Here is a 14,412-nt window from a genome sequence, read left to right as displayed (position 1 = left end):
TCTCTGTCTCTCTCTCTGTCTCTCTCTCTGTCTCTCTCTCTCTCTCTGTCTCTCTCTCTGTCTCTCTCTCTCTCTCCTCTGTCTGTCTGTCTGTCTGTCTGTCTGTCTGTCTGTCTCTCTCTCTCTCTCTCTCTCTCTCTCTCCTCTGTCCCCCTCCTTCTCCCTCCCTCTCCCCCATCAGTGACTGGCTCAGCACCAGATCCCGTGTAGAGAAAAGGGTTCGAGAGAGTGTGTGTGCTTTAGGCAGCCTCCCTGCGCAGGTCCCAGTTGTGGGGGAGGTGTTCGAGGTGTTCTCAGCTATTGACTTCCTTCTTCCCATGCTTGGCTCCCGGGCTTTAGGGTTGGGATCTCAGCCCACCTGCTATTTGCGACTCAGGCTCTCTGTCCCTGACTCTCCTCCCTCCCTCCCCCTCTCTCTTCTTGCCAGCCAAGAGAGTTCCTGGACCCGTCTCAACTTACCTGGACAGATTCTCCAGGCCCCTGGTGGGAACGGTCAGCTCAACCTCCACCTGTCAACCCCCTGGTCTGCCTCCCCTCCACCCCCCCTTACCTAGGCGTTCCAAGACAGAAGAGTGGTGAGGGCTAGGCAATGGGGGTAAAGTGACTTGTCCAGAGTCACACAACTGGGAAATGTCAGAGGCCAGATTTGAACCCAGTACCGCCCATCTCCAGGCTTGGCTCTCTAACCACTGAACCACTCAGCTGCCCCCATCCTGGGCTGCCTTTTAAAGGCAGCTTGTGTGTGAGCGTGTCCTTTCTTTTCTTCATTTATCCCCACTGGGGACCCGTTTGAGGTGGCCGTGCAATGCTGTTCTGGAACGAGGGTTCTAAGATCCCTGGATTTGGAGTCAGAAGGCCCGGATACAGAGGCCGGGCTTTGCTGCTGTCTGTGGGTGACCTTCTGGGGCTCACTTCTCCTCTCTGGGTCACCGCTTTCCCCGCTCACAATGAGGGCTCTCTGGCCTTTCACCGTTATTACTTGTGACAGGGCACTGGGAGGCTTACCAGGGTGTTTGCACAGCTCGTCCCAGTGGACAAAGGCTGGCGCAGCGGCCTGCGGAGGGAGGCAGGGCGGGAGTGGACGTCCGGCAGAGCTCAAGTTAGTCAGCAGACTTTCTGTAGTGTCTGCGGTTCGCTGGGCTCGGAATCCTCTAAACTCAGAACTCAATGGTTGGCTCTTTCTTTTTGAAAATAAAATTTGACATCTTGTGTTTTGACCTCATGGGTGCTGCCTAATCTATTCGTCCCTCCTTCCCAGAGAGCCATTTCCTGTAAACCCCCTTTCCAAGAATCAGGAGGTGCCAGCACAGGGCGGCACAGCGGTGCCCAGCATCTCATGTGTGTTGGAGATAGAGGAGGAAGAGGCTTCTTTCCCTCAAACCCATCGCTTTCTGCTGTTTCTCACATAGGGTATCCTGGCCTTTTGAGCTAAAATGTCCATTTATTTAATAGCAGTTAGCAAGCGAAAATGACAAAAACTCTTTCTGTTGTTGAGCTTTAGGGGGAGAGGCTGTAGAGGTAGACAGGGTGATGGGGCAGAAAGGAGGACGGCTGAAGAGGAAGTTGGCTTGTCGGATGGCAAGGAAACAGCCACACTCCGCCAGCCTGGCCATCTGGAAAGACTGTCTTTATGTTCCCTCTGAGGGGGATTACAAAGCTAAGGGGGGCTGTTGAAGAGAATGAAAAGTATCTCAAATCTGCAACCATGGGGGGCAGCTGGGTAGCTCAGTGGATTGAAAATCAGGCCCAGAGACGGGAGGTCCTGGGTTCAAATCCGGCCTCAGACACTTCCCAGCTGTGTGACCCTGGGCAAGTCACTCACTTAACCCCCATTGCCTAGCACTTACCACTCTTCTGCCTTTGAACTAATACACAGTATTGATTCTAAGATGGAAGGTGAGGGTTTAAAAAAAATTAAAAAAAAAAAGAACAGGTTTAAAAAGACTGGTAAGGTGGGGGCACTAGGTGGCTCAAAGGATAGAAAACCAGACCTAGAGATGGGAGGTCCTAGGTTCAAATCTGGCCGTAGACACTTCCCAGCTATGTGACCCTGGGCAAGTCACTCACTTAACCCCCATTGCCTAGCACTTACCACTCTTCTGCCTTGGAACCAATACACAGAATTGATTCCAAGATGGAAGGTGAGGGTTTTAAAAAAATCTTGGGACAGCTTGGGCACATCCATCCTTCATCTCAAACAGCCTAGTGCCTGCTGGGATCCAGACTGACTGATGAAACAGCTAACGTGACCTGGCGGCTTTCGAAGCCAGCACAGTGGTAGCTGACAATTGGCAGGAGACACAGAGTTTCCCTGGAACCATCAGATGAGTTGGTGACTGGTGGGTAGAGAGGAGGAAAAAGCCTAAAGGCCTTTGGTGCTTCTAAAGTTGGTGAACTAGAGGAGGAGGAGGAGGAGGAAATCAAGGAAGAAGGATGATGGACCCTTGAACTAGTTTCAATAAATATTTGCTTTTTGATTAATGGAGAGAACTTTTGCTTTTGCCTTTGAGGATCAGGATCCAAATCCTGCTACCTTATCTAGTACCTGCATGATGTTGGCCAAGCCACTTCCATTCTTTGGGCCTTGGTTTCCCCCTTGGTGAAATGAAGGAGTCAGAATAGAGGGCCATTGAGATCCCTTGAGCTCTAAAGCTAAGATCTGACTTTTGAGTCCGGTGTCTTCACTTTAAAGATGAGGAAGTTGAGGCCCACAGAGGGCACATGACTCTCAGAAGGACATATAATGGCAAGGCGGCGAGCCCGGGCCTCAGACTCAGGCTTTCTGATGGCCCTTGGTGGTTGGGAGGTGTCTCTGGGTCTCGCTCAGGTGTCATTTCCTTCAGTTTGCAGCTCATCTTGTTTAGGACTTGTGGGAGGCTTTGAGTGGTCATCTTGCTTGGGATGGGGGTGGCGGCGTGGGACTGAGTCGTTGCCAAATGCAAGAAGCCTCTTCATTTTACAGAAGAGAAAATGAAGACCCAGGATTAAGTGATGTATAGCATCAAATATTTAGAACTAGAAAGTACCTTGGAAGGAATATACTTATCTATATGATATTTTATATATATGTATATTTCACTTACATACAGACATGCTCGTTTCCCTTCTTTCTTCTTGGAATGTAAGCTCCCTGATGGCAGGGGCTGATTCACTTTGGTCTTTCTATCCCTGGCATCTAGCACAATGTTGAGCATGTGATAGATGCTTAAAAGTTTGATTGACTGGAGACATTTTCCTCTTGGGGGCATTTGAAGAAGATACTTGGAAATAATAACTCCCATTTTTATAGCATGCTAAGGTTTGTGAAACAACAAAAAAATGACAGCAAAACCCTTTGCTTGCAACCACCCGGTAGTACAAATATTATTCCCATTTTACAGATACAGGGAAACTGAGGCTCCTGAGAGGGGAAGTGAGAGCCAGTAAATATCTAAGAAGAGGTACAGTTGAAACCTATATCTCTTGATTTATTCTGCCACAAGTGCTAACTTCACTGTTAATTTTTCTTACAGGCTAAGGAGGTGGGACAGAGATTCCTGAAGAGAGAGTGAGAGAGTGAAGAGAAAGAGCAAAAGTAGAAGGAGGGGCGGGTTCCTGGCAAGGCTTTTGCTCCAAAAAGTTTCCTGGAAAAGGTGGGTAAAGCTAGGTGGTTGGGAAAGAGCTAGAGAGGGGCTTGTGGTGTGTGCATATCTGGCTTTGTGGAGTGGGGAGCATTGGATGGGAAGGGGAGCCCATTGGTCTGGAGGCACGTAGGTCCTTATGGGCCTCAGTGTCCTCCTCTGAAAAGTGGTTGAGTTAGACTAGATGGCCTGGGAAGTCCCTTCTAGCACTAAATCTATAATCTTCTGACCCTCGGCCATGAAACACATGAGCTCTCCTAATGGAAATGATTATGAGATTGTTGATTTCAGTCCAGAGGGTACCTTGGGAGCTTTCTGGTCTAGCTCTCTTGTTTTCCAGGGGACAACACTGAGGCCCGGGGAAGTTAATTGATTTTCCCAGTGTCACACAGGTAGTGTGAAAAGGATCCCAGGTCCTTTACCTCCATCGATGGTGTCTTTCCTACTATTTCATAGTCAAGATTAGGCTTCTTCTAATTGAGGCTTCTCCTATCAGGCCAGCTGGACCCCACGCAGATGTTGTCATGCCATGTCAAGCTTCCATCTCTCCAGCCAAGTCTCTTGTCTAATTGCTTATCTTTTGTCACCAACATTTATAGTTTGGCCTCCTCGAATCTTTTGTCTCTCTTTATGGCTCGATTGATCTTTGTAGCATCTTCTGTTTGAACTGCTCTTCTTTATCATCTCTACTTGCAACTACTGACCCAGCTCAGAAATAGCTGAAAAGGAGCTTCATATTTGGAGTCCAAAGACCTGGGTTCAAATTTCATCTTATCTATTTACCATCTGTATGTTTTTTTTTTTAACCTTTACCTTCTTTCTTAGGATGAATTCTTAGATAGAAGAGTAGTAAAAGCTAGGCAAATGGGGTTAAGTGACTTGCCCAGGGTCATAAAGCTAGGAGGTGTTTGAGGACTGATTTAAACTCAGGTCCTCCCGACTCCAGAACTGATGTGCTATACGCTGAGTCACCTGGCTGCCTCTTAATAAATGCTTGCTGAATTGAATTGGAACTCTTGACCAGTAAAGACCTTTGGTCTTTGCCCTGATCACCCTGTGCCTACCTCATTGATGTTACAGATGGAGAAGGAGGAAGAACCCACAAGGGAGCTGCTCTTGCCCAACTGGCAGGGCAGTGGTTCCCATGGCCTGACCATCGAACAGACAGATGATGGTGTCTTTGTGCAGCAAGTTGTGCAGAATTCCCCTGCGGCACGCACAGGCGTTGTCAAGGAGGGTAAGAGCCAGCTGCCCCTGGGCAGGGGGATGGGCTGGGATGAGAAGTGGGGGGAGGCTAGGGGAAATCAGAGAAAGGGAGAGGCTCTGGACTTGGGGAGCTGCTCCCCATCTCCCATCTCTTGCCTCTCTTGGCCTCATTTTTAACATGCTTTGCGTTTCTTCTCCAGGGGACCAGATTGTGGGGGCCACCATCTACTTTGACAATCTGCAGTCGGGTGAGGTGACACAGCTTCTGAATACCATGGGACACCACACGGTGGGCCTGAAGCTGCACCGAAAGGGGGATCGCTCCCCAGAGCCCGGCCAGTCCTGGTCCCAAGACAGCGCCTTTGGACGGTGCTCTGAGGTGGTGCTGGTGAGTATCTCCGAACGCTGAACCCTAGAGCTCCTCCGGGTGCTAAGGACCTGTTCCTCCGTCTCCTTCATCTCTCTCTGCTCACTCTCTTGTTCTTCTCCTTTTCTTGACCCTACCATTCTCATCTGACCTCTGTGTTGGCCTGTCCTAAGCCCAAAGGGTGCCCCATTGAAGCTACAGCTATTATTCATGTCTTAAGCACCCATGGCATACACCTTGGGTCAGGCACTGGGTTGTAATGACAGAAGTAAGACAGTCCCTGCCCTCAAGAAGCTTTTATTCTATTAGAAGAGGCAACATGTACATACATAGACATATCCAAAATACAGACACTTCAGGAGCGATTGGTGGCTGGAAGCCTCATGCTTCTTTTGACGAATCTTCAACAGAAAGGCCAGTCATTTAGTTTTTGGTGCCAAATGGGTCCCAAGAGGAGCTCGACTGGTCATCCTTGTTCCACAGATGAGTGTCATTTGGGACCTACTTAGGCGGATAGTTCGGGGAGCTTTGGTTTCATCAGATCTAGCCCAACACAGATGTTGCCCTTCTCTCTTTGGTAGGCAGGCTTTAAGAGTTACTCTGTCAAATCTGGCCTCAGACACTTTCTGGCTGGGTGACCCTGGGTGAGTCACTTAATTCCCATTGCCTAGCCCTTACTGTTCTTCTGTCTTGGAACCAATGCTTACTATTGATATTAAGATGGAAGAGAAAGGTTTAAAAAAAATAAAGAGTTACTCTAGCTGAGTTCCCTGTGGCCAAAGTTGTGTGTCTGAGCTTAACTGGGTTAAATTAATTAGCCAGTCAGTCAGCAGGTGTTAATTAAGCCCCTACTATTTGCCAGGCACTGTGCTAAGCACTGGGGTTACCTTTCTTTGTAACCGAACCCAAACCAATTCCCCCCAAACCCCCAAAACAAAAAAAAAACAATTGTCATCTTAGGACCCATACTTGAAGGCTTACCAGCATAGACTGGCTGGAGCTTATGCTCTGTGGTCATAGCGTTTGAGAAACCAGGGCCATCTCTCAGCCAGGATTGTGCATCAGAGGAGAAAGGCAGGGGGAGACTTGTGGTTCACATTCAGTGAGCAGCCAGCCAATCCCTCAGCAATGTATGGGCACTTTTGTACTCGCCCCTTAATCCTAATATTTAGCTAAAAAAAATAAAAAGGGAAATAGAAACTTGACTTTCCCCTAGCCTGAATTAAGCAAATATCTCTTGGCGGGTGCTGGGCTAGATATATTCCTTCATTTCTCATTTCGGTTCCTAAAATGTCTCAAGTTCTGGCAGTACTTGGGCAATTGTCTAGAATTTCCTCATTTATTGGCGATTGGTGGTTAGGTTGGAAAAACGATACAAATTTTCTTTTCTCTCAGATACATCCTTAACTTCCTTTGCCGTACTCCCAACAGCCTCTTCTCCTTTGGTCATTTCCCAGTGTGCTCTTATCTTTTCCCATTTCTTCCCATCATTGCCCCGTACCCCGGGTTCTGCTCTGTCCTCTCGAGGATCTCTCCAAGGGTCTCTGTGGGGCCCCATTGGGGTCCGTACTTCTGGAAGTCAGGAAACCAGGTTGTAGCCTGGCCTCCGGTTGGGACTGTGGCAAACTCAGTCAGGCTCAGCTGCAACCTTTGCTGGGGTGTCTCTTTCTGCAGAGCGGGGATGACGAAGAATACCGACGGATCTACACTACGAAAATCAAGCCACGACTGAAGTCAGAGGATGGAGTGGAAGGCAGCGAGTTTGGGGAGACCCAGAGCCGCACCATCACAGTGACCCGAAAGGTTACGGCCTACACGGTGGATGTGACGGGGAGAGAGGGGGCCAGGGAGATCGACATTAATAGCCCTGAGTTCAAGATCAAGATTCCGAGGCACGAGCTGACGGAAATCTCCAAGGTGGACGTGGAGACCGAGCACGGGAAGACTGTGATCCGCCTGCCACAAAGCCCCGGGGCAAGTGTTCAGACCACGGGCTACAGTGTTGACCTCAAGGCAGCCGGACCAGAGCTCCAAGGGGTCGGGGCAGCAGGTGCTGGCCTCTCCAAGATCCAGGTCACCACTCCTGGCATCCAGGTGGAAGGCTTGGCTGTTGGCGGCAGCGGGAAGGGCCTGAAGTTGGACGGAAAGCCGGAGATCTCTGTTAATGCCAAAGTCCCTGCTTCTGTTGACTTAGGAGGCAAAGGAGTGGCTGTCACTGGCCCTGGAGTCCAGGTCTCCTCTTCTCAAGTCGGAGATGGGGCCGTCGATCTCCAGCGCCCCTCGATCGAGAACATAAGCATTCCCACCATGAAACTACCCAAGTTCGGCTTCCCCGCGGCGGGCTCCGACGTCCAGGGCCCGGAGGGAGGGCTGGGCGTTTGCTCACCAGGCATCTCGGTGGGGCCTGGGGGTGACAGTGCAGGTCTGGCAGCGAGCGGGAGTGTCCAGGGTCCTCAGCTGGAAGTCACGGCTCCATCTGTCACTGTGGAGGGAGCCAAAGGAAAGCTGAAGGGTCCTACGGTCACCGCCCCATCCTTGGAGGGAGACTTAGGCCTGAAGGGCGCCAAGCTTCCGGGGACCGGCGACTTGAGCGTCTCGGCACCCAAAGGACACGTCAGCATCAAAGGCCCCGCCGCAGAAGTTGGGGCTCCAGAAGTGGAGCTTCATGGGGCCGGTGGAAAACTGAAAATGCCCCAAATGAAAGTCCCCAAGTTTTCTGTATCCGGTTCCAAAGGGGAAGGAGCTGCTGTGGATATAAAGCTGCCCGAGGGGGAAGTGAATCTTCCCGGCATCACTGGGAATGTCAGCCTGCCGGAGGTGGCTGTGAGTGGGCCAGAGGGAAAAGTCAAAGACCCTAAATTCAAGACCCCAGAGATGATCATTCAGAAACCTAAAATCTCCATGCAGGATGTGGACCTAAGCCTCAGGTCCCCCAAATTGAAAGGGGATTTACAGGTTTCAGTTCCAGGAATCCAAGGGGATGTGAAAGGTCCTCAGATGGACATTAAGGCACCCAGCCTAGAGGGGTCTCTGACTGGGCCCAAGATTGGCAGCCCATCTGGGAAAGCAGGGACCTGTAAGATCAGCATGACTGATGTTGACTTGAACATAGGTGCACCCAAAATAAAGGGTCAGGTGGACACTGCCTTCCCAAATGTAGAAGGGCAAATCAAAGGCCCTGAGATGGACGTCAAAGGCCCCAAAATGGATGTGAGCGCCCCAGACGTGGATGTCCATGGGCCTGAGTGGAACCTGAAGATGCCCAAGATGAAAATGCCCAAGTTCAGTGTGCCGGGGGTCAAGGGAGAGGGGCCAGAGGTCAATGTGAGTTTGCCCAAGGGAGACATCAGTGTTTCAGGGCCTAGCCTAGACATTGGAGCCCCACAGGTCAACCTTGAAGGTCCAGAGGGAAAACTGAAAGGGCCTGGCATTAAAGTACCAGATGTGAACATCAAGAGCCCAAAGATCTCCATGCCAGATGTAGATTTGCACCTAAAAGGCACAAAGGTGAAGGGAGAATATGATGTTACTGTTCCAAAGCTGGAAGGGGATCTGAAAGGCCCCAAAGTGGATGTCAGTGCCCCAGATGTGGATGTCCATGGACAAGAGTGGAACTTGAAGATGCCCAAGATGAAAATGCCCAAGTTCAGCATGCCTGGGTTCAAAGGAGAAGGCCCAGATGTGGATGTGAGTCTCCCCAAGGCAGATGTTGACATTTCTGGGCCCAAGGTGGACATTAATGCTCCAAGTGTGAATATCGAAGGTCCAGATGCAAAATTTAAAAGTCCCAAATTCAAACTACCTGAAATGAACTTAAAGCCTCAGAAGATCTCCATGCCAGATGTTAGCTTGAATTTGAAAGGTCCCAAGGTGAAGGGAGACTATGATATTACGGTTCCAAAGATAGAAGGTGAGATGGAGGTACCAGATGTGGAACTGAAAGGACCTAAGGTAGACATAAATGCCCCTGATGTGGATGTACATGGGCCAGACTGGCATCTAAAAATGCCCAAGATGAAGATGCCCAAATTCAGCATGCCAGGTTTCAAGGCGGAGAGCCCAGACATGGATGTGAGCCTGCCCAAGGCAGACATCAATATCTCAGGCCCCAAGGTGGACATCGGGGGCCCAGATGTGAATATAGAAGGCCCAGAGGGAAAGCTGAAAGGCCCCAAGCTCAAGATGCCCAGCATGAATATCCAAACACAAAAAATCTCTATGCCTGATGTCGGCCTCAATTTGAAATCACCTAAATTAAAGGGTGATCTGGATGTTTCCCTCCCCAAAGTAGAAGGAGACTTGACAGGTCCTAAAGTTGATCTAAAAGCCCCCAAGGTGGATATGGACATTGGTGATGTTGATCTTGAAGGTCCAGAAGGAAAGATAAAAGGTCCCAAGTTCAAGATGCCTGACATGCACTTCAAGGCTCCCAAGATCTCCATGCCAGATGTGGACTTGCATTTGAAAGGTCCCAAACTGAAGGGGGATGTAGATGTGTCTGTGCCCAAGTTAGAGGGAGATCTCAAAGGTCCCAGTGTGGATGTGGAGGTGCCTGATGTGGACTTGGAGTGCCCAGATGCCAAACTAAAGGGCCCCAAGTTCAAGATGCCTGACATGCACTTCAAGACCCCCAAGATCTCCATGCCAGATGTAAACCTCCATTTGAAAGGTCCCAAAGTGAAGGGAGATGTGGATGTGGATGTGTCTGTGCCCAAGATAGAAGGTGATGTGAAGGTTCCTGATGTGGACATTAAAGGGCCCAAGTTAGACATTAATGCTCCAGATGTGGATGTCCATGGACCAGAGTGGAACTTGAAGATGCCCAAGATGAAAATGCCAAAGTTTAGCATGCCTGGCTTCAAAGGGGAGGGCCCAGAGGTGGATGTGAGTCTGCCCAAAGGAGATATGAATATTTCTGGGCCCAAGGTGGATATTGATGCCCCAGATGTGAACATAGAAGGCCCAGAAGGGAAACTGAAGGGCCCCAAGTTCAAGATGCCCGAGATGAACATCAAAGCCCCCAAGATCTCCATGCCTGATTTTGACTTGCATCTGAAAGGCCCCAAACTGAAAGGGGATGTTGATGTGTCTGTGCCCAAGATGGAAGGTGATATTAAGGTTCCTGATGTGGACATCAAAGGCCCCAAAGTGGACATCAGTGCCCCAGATGTGGATGTCCATGGGCCAGAGTGGAACTTGAAGATGCCCAAGATGAAAATGCCAAAGTTTAGCATGCCTGGCTTCAAAGGGGAAGGCCCAGAGGTGGACGTGAGCCTGCCCAAGGCTGACATTGACATTTCTGGGCCCAAGGTGGACATTGATGTTCCGGATGTGGACATTGAAGGTCCAGAAGGAAAACTGAAGGGCCCCAAGTTTAAGATGCCTGACATGCACTTCAAAGCTCCCAAGGTCTCTATGCCAGACATTGATTTACATTTGAAAGCCCCAAAATTGAAGGGAGATGTAGATGTATCTCTTCCAAAGATAGAAGGTGATTTGAAAGGACCAGAGTTAGATATTAAGGGGCCTAAATTGGATGTGGAAGCACCCGATGTTGATATTCATGGACCTGAAGGGAAATTAAAGATGCCTAAATTAAAGATGCCCAAATTCAGCATGCCAGGCTTCAAAGGGGAGGGCCCAGAAGTGGATGTGAGCCTGCCCAAGGCTGACATCGACATTTCAGGCCCCAAGGTGGACATCGAGGCTCCAGATGTGAACATCGAAGGCCCAGAGGGAAAGCTGAAAGGCCCCAAGTTCAAGATGCCTGAGATGAACATCAAGGCCCCCAAGATCTCCATGCCTGATATTGACTTGAATTTGAAAGGGCCCAAATTAAAGGGAGATTATGATGTGACTGTTCCTAAGATTGAAGGTAATCTGAAGGGCCCTGATGTTGACTTTCAAGGTCCCAATGTGGATCTCCATGGTCCTGATGTCAAGTTAAGTGGTCCAAATTTGAAAACGCCATCACTAGACATATCTGGGCCTCAAGTGACCGCTCCTGACGTAGACCTACACTTCAAGTCTCCCAAGTTTGGCATATCTGGTCCCAAGATAGAAGGTGGTGATTTTGACCTGAAGGGTCCCAAAGTTGACTTGGAAGTACCAAGTTTGGACATCGAGGGCCCAGACCTAAACGTTGAGGGACCAGATGTTAAGATTCCAAAATTTAAGAAACCTAAATTTGGCTTTGGGGCTAAGGGCCCAAAGGCTGACATCAAGTCCCCTTCGTTGGATGTTACTGTTCCAGAAGCGGGGCTGAACGTGGAGTCTCCAGATATCAACGTCAGTGGAAAGGGCAAGAAAATGAAGTTTAAGATGCCGAAGATCCACATGAGTGGCCCTAAAATCAAGGCCAAAAAACAGGGATTTGATTTGAACACCCCTGAGGGTGAAATCGATGCCAGTCTCAAGACTCCGGACTTAGATGTCAACGTGGCCGCTCCAGAGGCTTCTCTTAAGGTCGATGTGAAATCTCCCAAAACGAAGAAACCCATGTTTGGGAAAATGTACTTCCCCGATGTAGAATTTGACATAAAATCTCCCAAATTCAAAGCAGAGGCCCCACTTCCCAGCCCCAAAATGGAAGGGGAGATCCAAACACCCGGGCTGGAAATTTCATCTCCAGGGATTAAAGCTGGGCTCAAGGGACCTGGACTGGAGGTTGGATCTGTTGGCCTCAGTGGGAGTCTTCCCAGTGCCAGTGTGGAAGGGCCTGACATCCATCTGAAGGCCCCAAAGTTCAAGGGGCCAGGTGGGAGCATTGATTTCTCAGGGCCAAAGGTAGAGGGAGATCTGAGAGTGCCCGGCGTCCAAGCCAACTTGGACGCCTCTGATATCAACATCGAAGTCCCTGATGCCAGAATCAAAGGTCCCTCCTTTGGCATCTCGTGCCCTCAAGTGTCTGTCCCTGATGTGAACGTCAACTTGAAAGGACCAAAGCTTAAGGGTGATGTCCCCAAAGTGGAACTGGAAGGACCAGGTGTTGATCTGAAAGGTCCAGATGCAAAAATCCAGTTCCCTAAGTTTTCCATGCCCAAGATTGGAGTGCCCGGTCTGAAGGCGGAGGGTGGGGGAGCTGACATTCAGGGCCAGCTCCCCTCTCTTGAAGGAGGTGTGAGTTCCCCCAACCTCAAGTTTGAAGGGCCCGATGTGACGCTGAAAGGACCCCAAGGGGACCTGCCTTCTGTGAACCTCTCTGGACCGGATCTTGACTTGAATTTGAAAGGACCAAAGCTGAAGGGAGACTTGGACGTAGCTGGTGACATCAAGTGTCCCAAAGTGTCAGTGGGTGCCCCAGATGTTAGTTTGGAGGCACCTGGAGGGGCTATTAAACTCCCCCAAATGAAGCTGCCCCATTTTGGCATCTCCTCTCAGGGGCCTAACTTGGATGTTAACGTCGCAGGGCCCGAGCTCAAGGGGCCTGGGGTGGATGTTCACCTCAGAGGGGTGGACTTGAAAGGGCCTCAGATTTCTGGCCCCCAAATCTCATCCGATATGGACTTTAACTTGGAAGGACCAAAAATAAAAGGGGGCTTCGGGGCCAGCGGGGACGTGAAGGGTCCTGCTGGGGGAGTGGCTCTTCCGGGCATCAGCGTCAAAGGCTTGGAAGGCAGCCTCCAGACTCCCGATGTTAAGGTGCCCAGATGTGAAGCAGAGCTGCCAGATGTGAACGTCAGACTCCCAACGGGGAAGCTTTCGGCCTCAGGCGTCGGTCTCCATGGAGCAGCCCCTGATGGGAGCATCCAGGGACCCGCGTTCAGTCTCTCATCGCCGGAGGTCTCGGCGCCGGACTTGGGGGGGATCGGTTTGAAGGGACCGAAAATCCAAGGCGGTCTGGATGTGGCCGGAGGTATCAAGGCCCCAGACCTCAGCATGGGCGGAGGACATGTGAACATAAAGGGGCCGGGGGGAGAGTGGAGAGGGCCCCAGGGCTCCTCTGCTCTCGATTTGGATGTGCCCAAGCTGGCTGGTGGGATCCATGTTTCAGGACCAAAGATAGAAGGAGGCGTGAAGGGAGGCCAGGTGGGACTTCAGTGTCCCGGGGTGGGTGTCTCCGGCCCCCAAGTTCACTTGGAAAGTGGCTCTGGAGGAGTAACATTCCCGAAGATGAAGATCCCCAAGTTCACCTACTCGGGACGGGAGCTGGTAGGCAGAGAAGTGGGGGTGGACGTAAACTTCCCTCCAGTGGAAGGCAGCCTCCAGGCTGGCGCTGGGGAAGGGGACTGGGAAGATGCTGACATCAAGCTCAAAAAGTCTAAAATCAAAATGCCCAAATTTACCTTTTCCAAGTCTAAAGGCAAGGGGAGTGCCACCAGCTCCCCCGAGGTGTCCATCTCGGGCTCCAAAGGAGACCTCAAGAGCTCTAAGGCCAGCTTGGGCTCTTTGGACGGGGAAGTGGAGGCCGAGGCATCCTCCCCCAAAGCCAAATTCTCCTTATTTAAGAGCAAAAAGACCCGTAACCGGTCTGGCTCCTTCAGTGACGAGAGGGAGCATTCCGCTCCGGTCACTCCTACGGGCACCCTCGAGTTTGGAGGCGGAGACATTTCCATCGAGGGGGGAAAGGGCAAAGGGAAGCACGGCAAGCTGAAATTCGGGACCTTCGGCGGGCTGGGCTCGAAGAGCAAAGGGCACTATGAGGTCACTGGGAGTGACGAGGAGTCTGGGAAGCTCCAGGGAAGTGGGGTGTCCCTGGCCTCCAAGAAGTCCAGGCTGTCCTCATCCTCGAGCAATGACAGCGGGACGAAGGTGGGGATTCAGCTGCCCGAGGTGGAGTTGACTGTTTCCAAAAAGAAAGAGTAGGGGCCCTCCGAATGTGTGCACATGTATATATATAAATATATATTTTTGGTAGGTAGGCTTCTGTGTGTTTGTATATAAACTCCCAAAGATTGACTCAGAGGCAACATCGGCAACGAAAGCGGAGGCCTGGCGGGCCCTTGGCCCGACCCGGGGCTAGCTGGACCCGGGGCTAGCCGGAAAGTCCGGGGCTATGGTGAGAAAGAACGGCCAAAGGACGGGAATTTTGTGGGTTTTTTTTTCCAGTCCAGCCTATCTGCAAGCAAGCAGTATTTGCCTTCCTAAGACTTCAGTTTGCTCATTAAATGCTGAGAGCATCTGTTTACTAAGCAAGCCTTGTGTTTATCACTTCATTTTACAGAATCTTTTCAGCGTTGGGGTCGTAGAAATCTGACGTCCATTCGAATGCCTTTTTTT

The 14,412-nt window shown here is 50.7% G+C and overlaps 1 protein-coding gene across 1 annotated transcript in view; it reads left to right on the top strand.

Moving 5' to 3' along the window:
* The window catches only part of AHNAK (AHNAK nucleoprotein), a 40,952-nt gene that overhangs the window by 9,568 nt on the left and 16,972 nt on the right, over window positions 1-14,412 (top strand). The window contains exons 2-4 of the mRNA XM_044682422.1: window positions 3,513-3,632; window positions 4,701-4,857; window positions 5,027-5,214. Coding sequence (XP_044538357.1) covers window positions 4,701-4,857; window positions 5,027-5,214 — 345 coding nt within the window. The 5' untranslated portion in view covers window positions 3,513-3,632. The remainder of the gene's footprint in view (window positions 1-3,512; window positions 3,633-4,700; window positions 4,858-5,026; window positions 5,215-14,412) is intronic.

The sequence above is a fragment of the Gracilinanus agilis genome, chromosome 6 (assembly GCF_016433145.1).
Source record: "Gracilinanus agilis isolate LMUSP501 chromosome 6, AgileGrace, whole genome shotgun sequence".
Lineage (NCBI taxonomy): Eukaryota > Metazoa > Chordata > Mammalia > Didelphimorphia > Didelphidae > Gracilinanus > Gracilinanus agilis.
The sequence above is the reverse complement of the archived record's forward strand: the minus strand, read 5'-3'. Positions and strand labels throughout refer to the sequence as shown.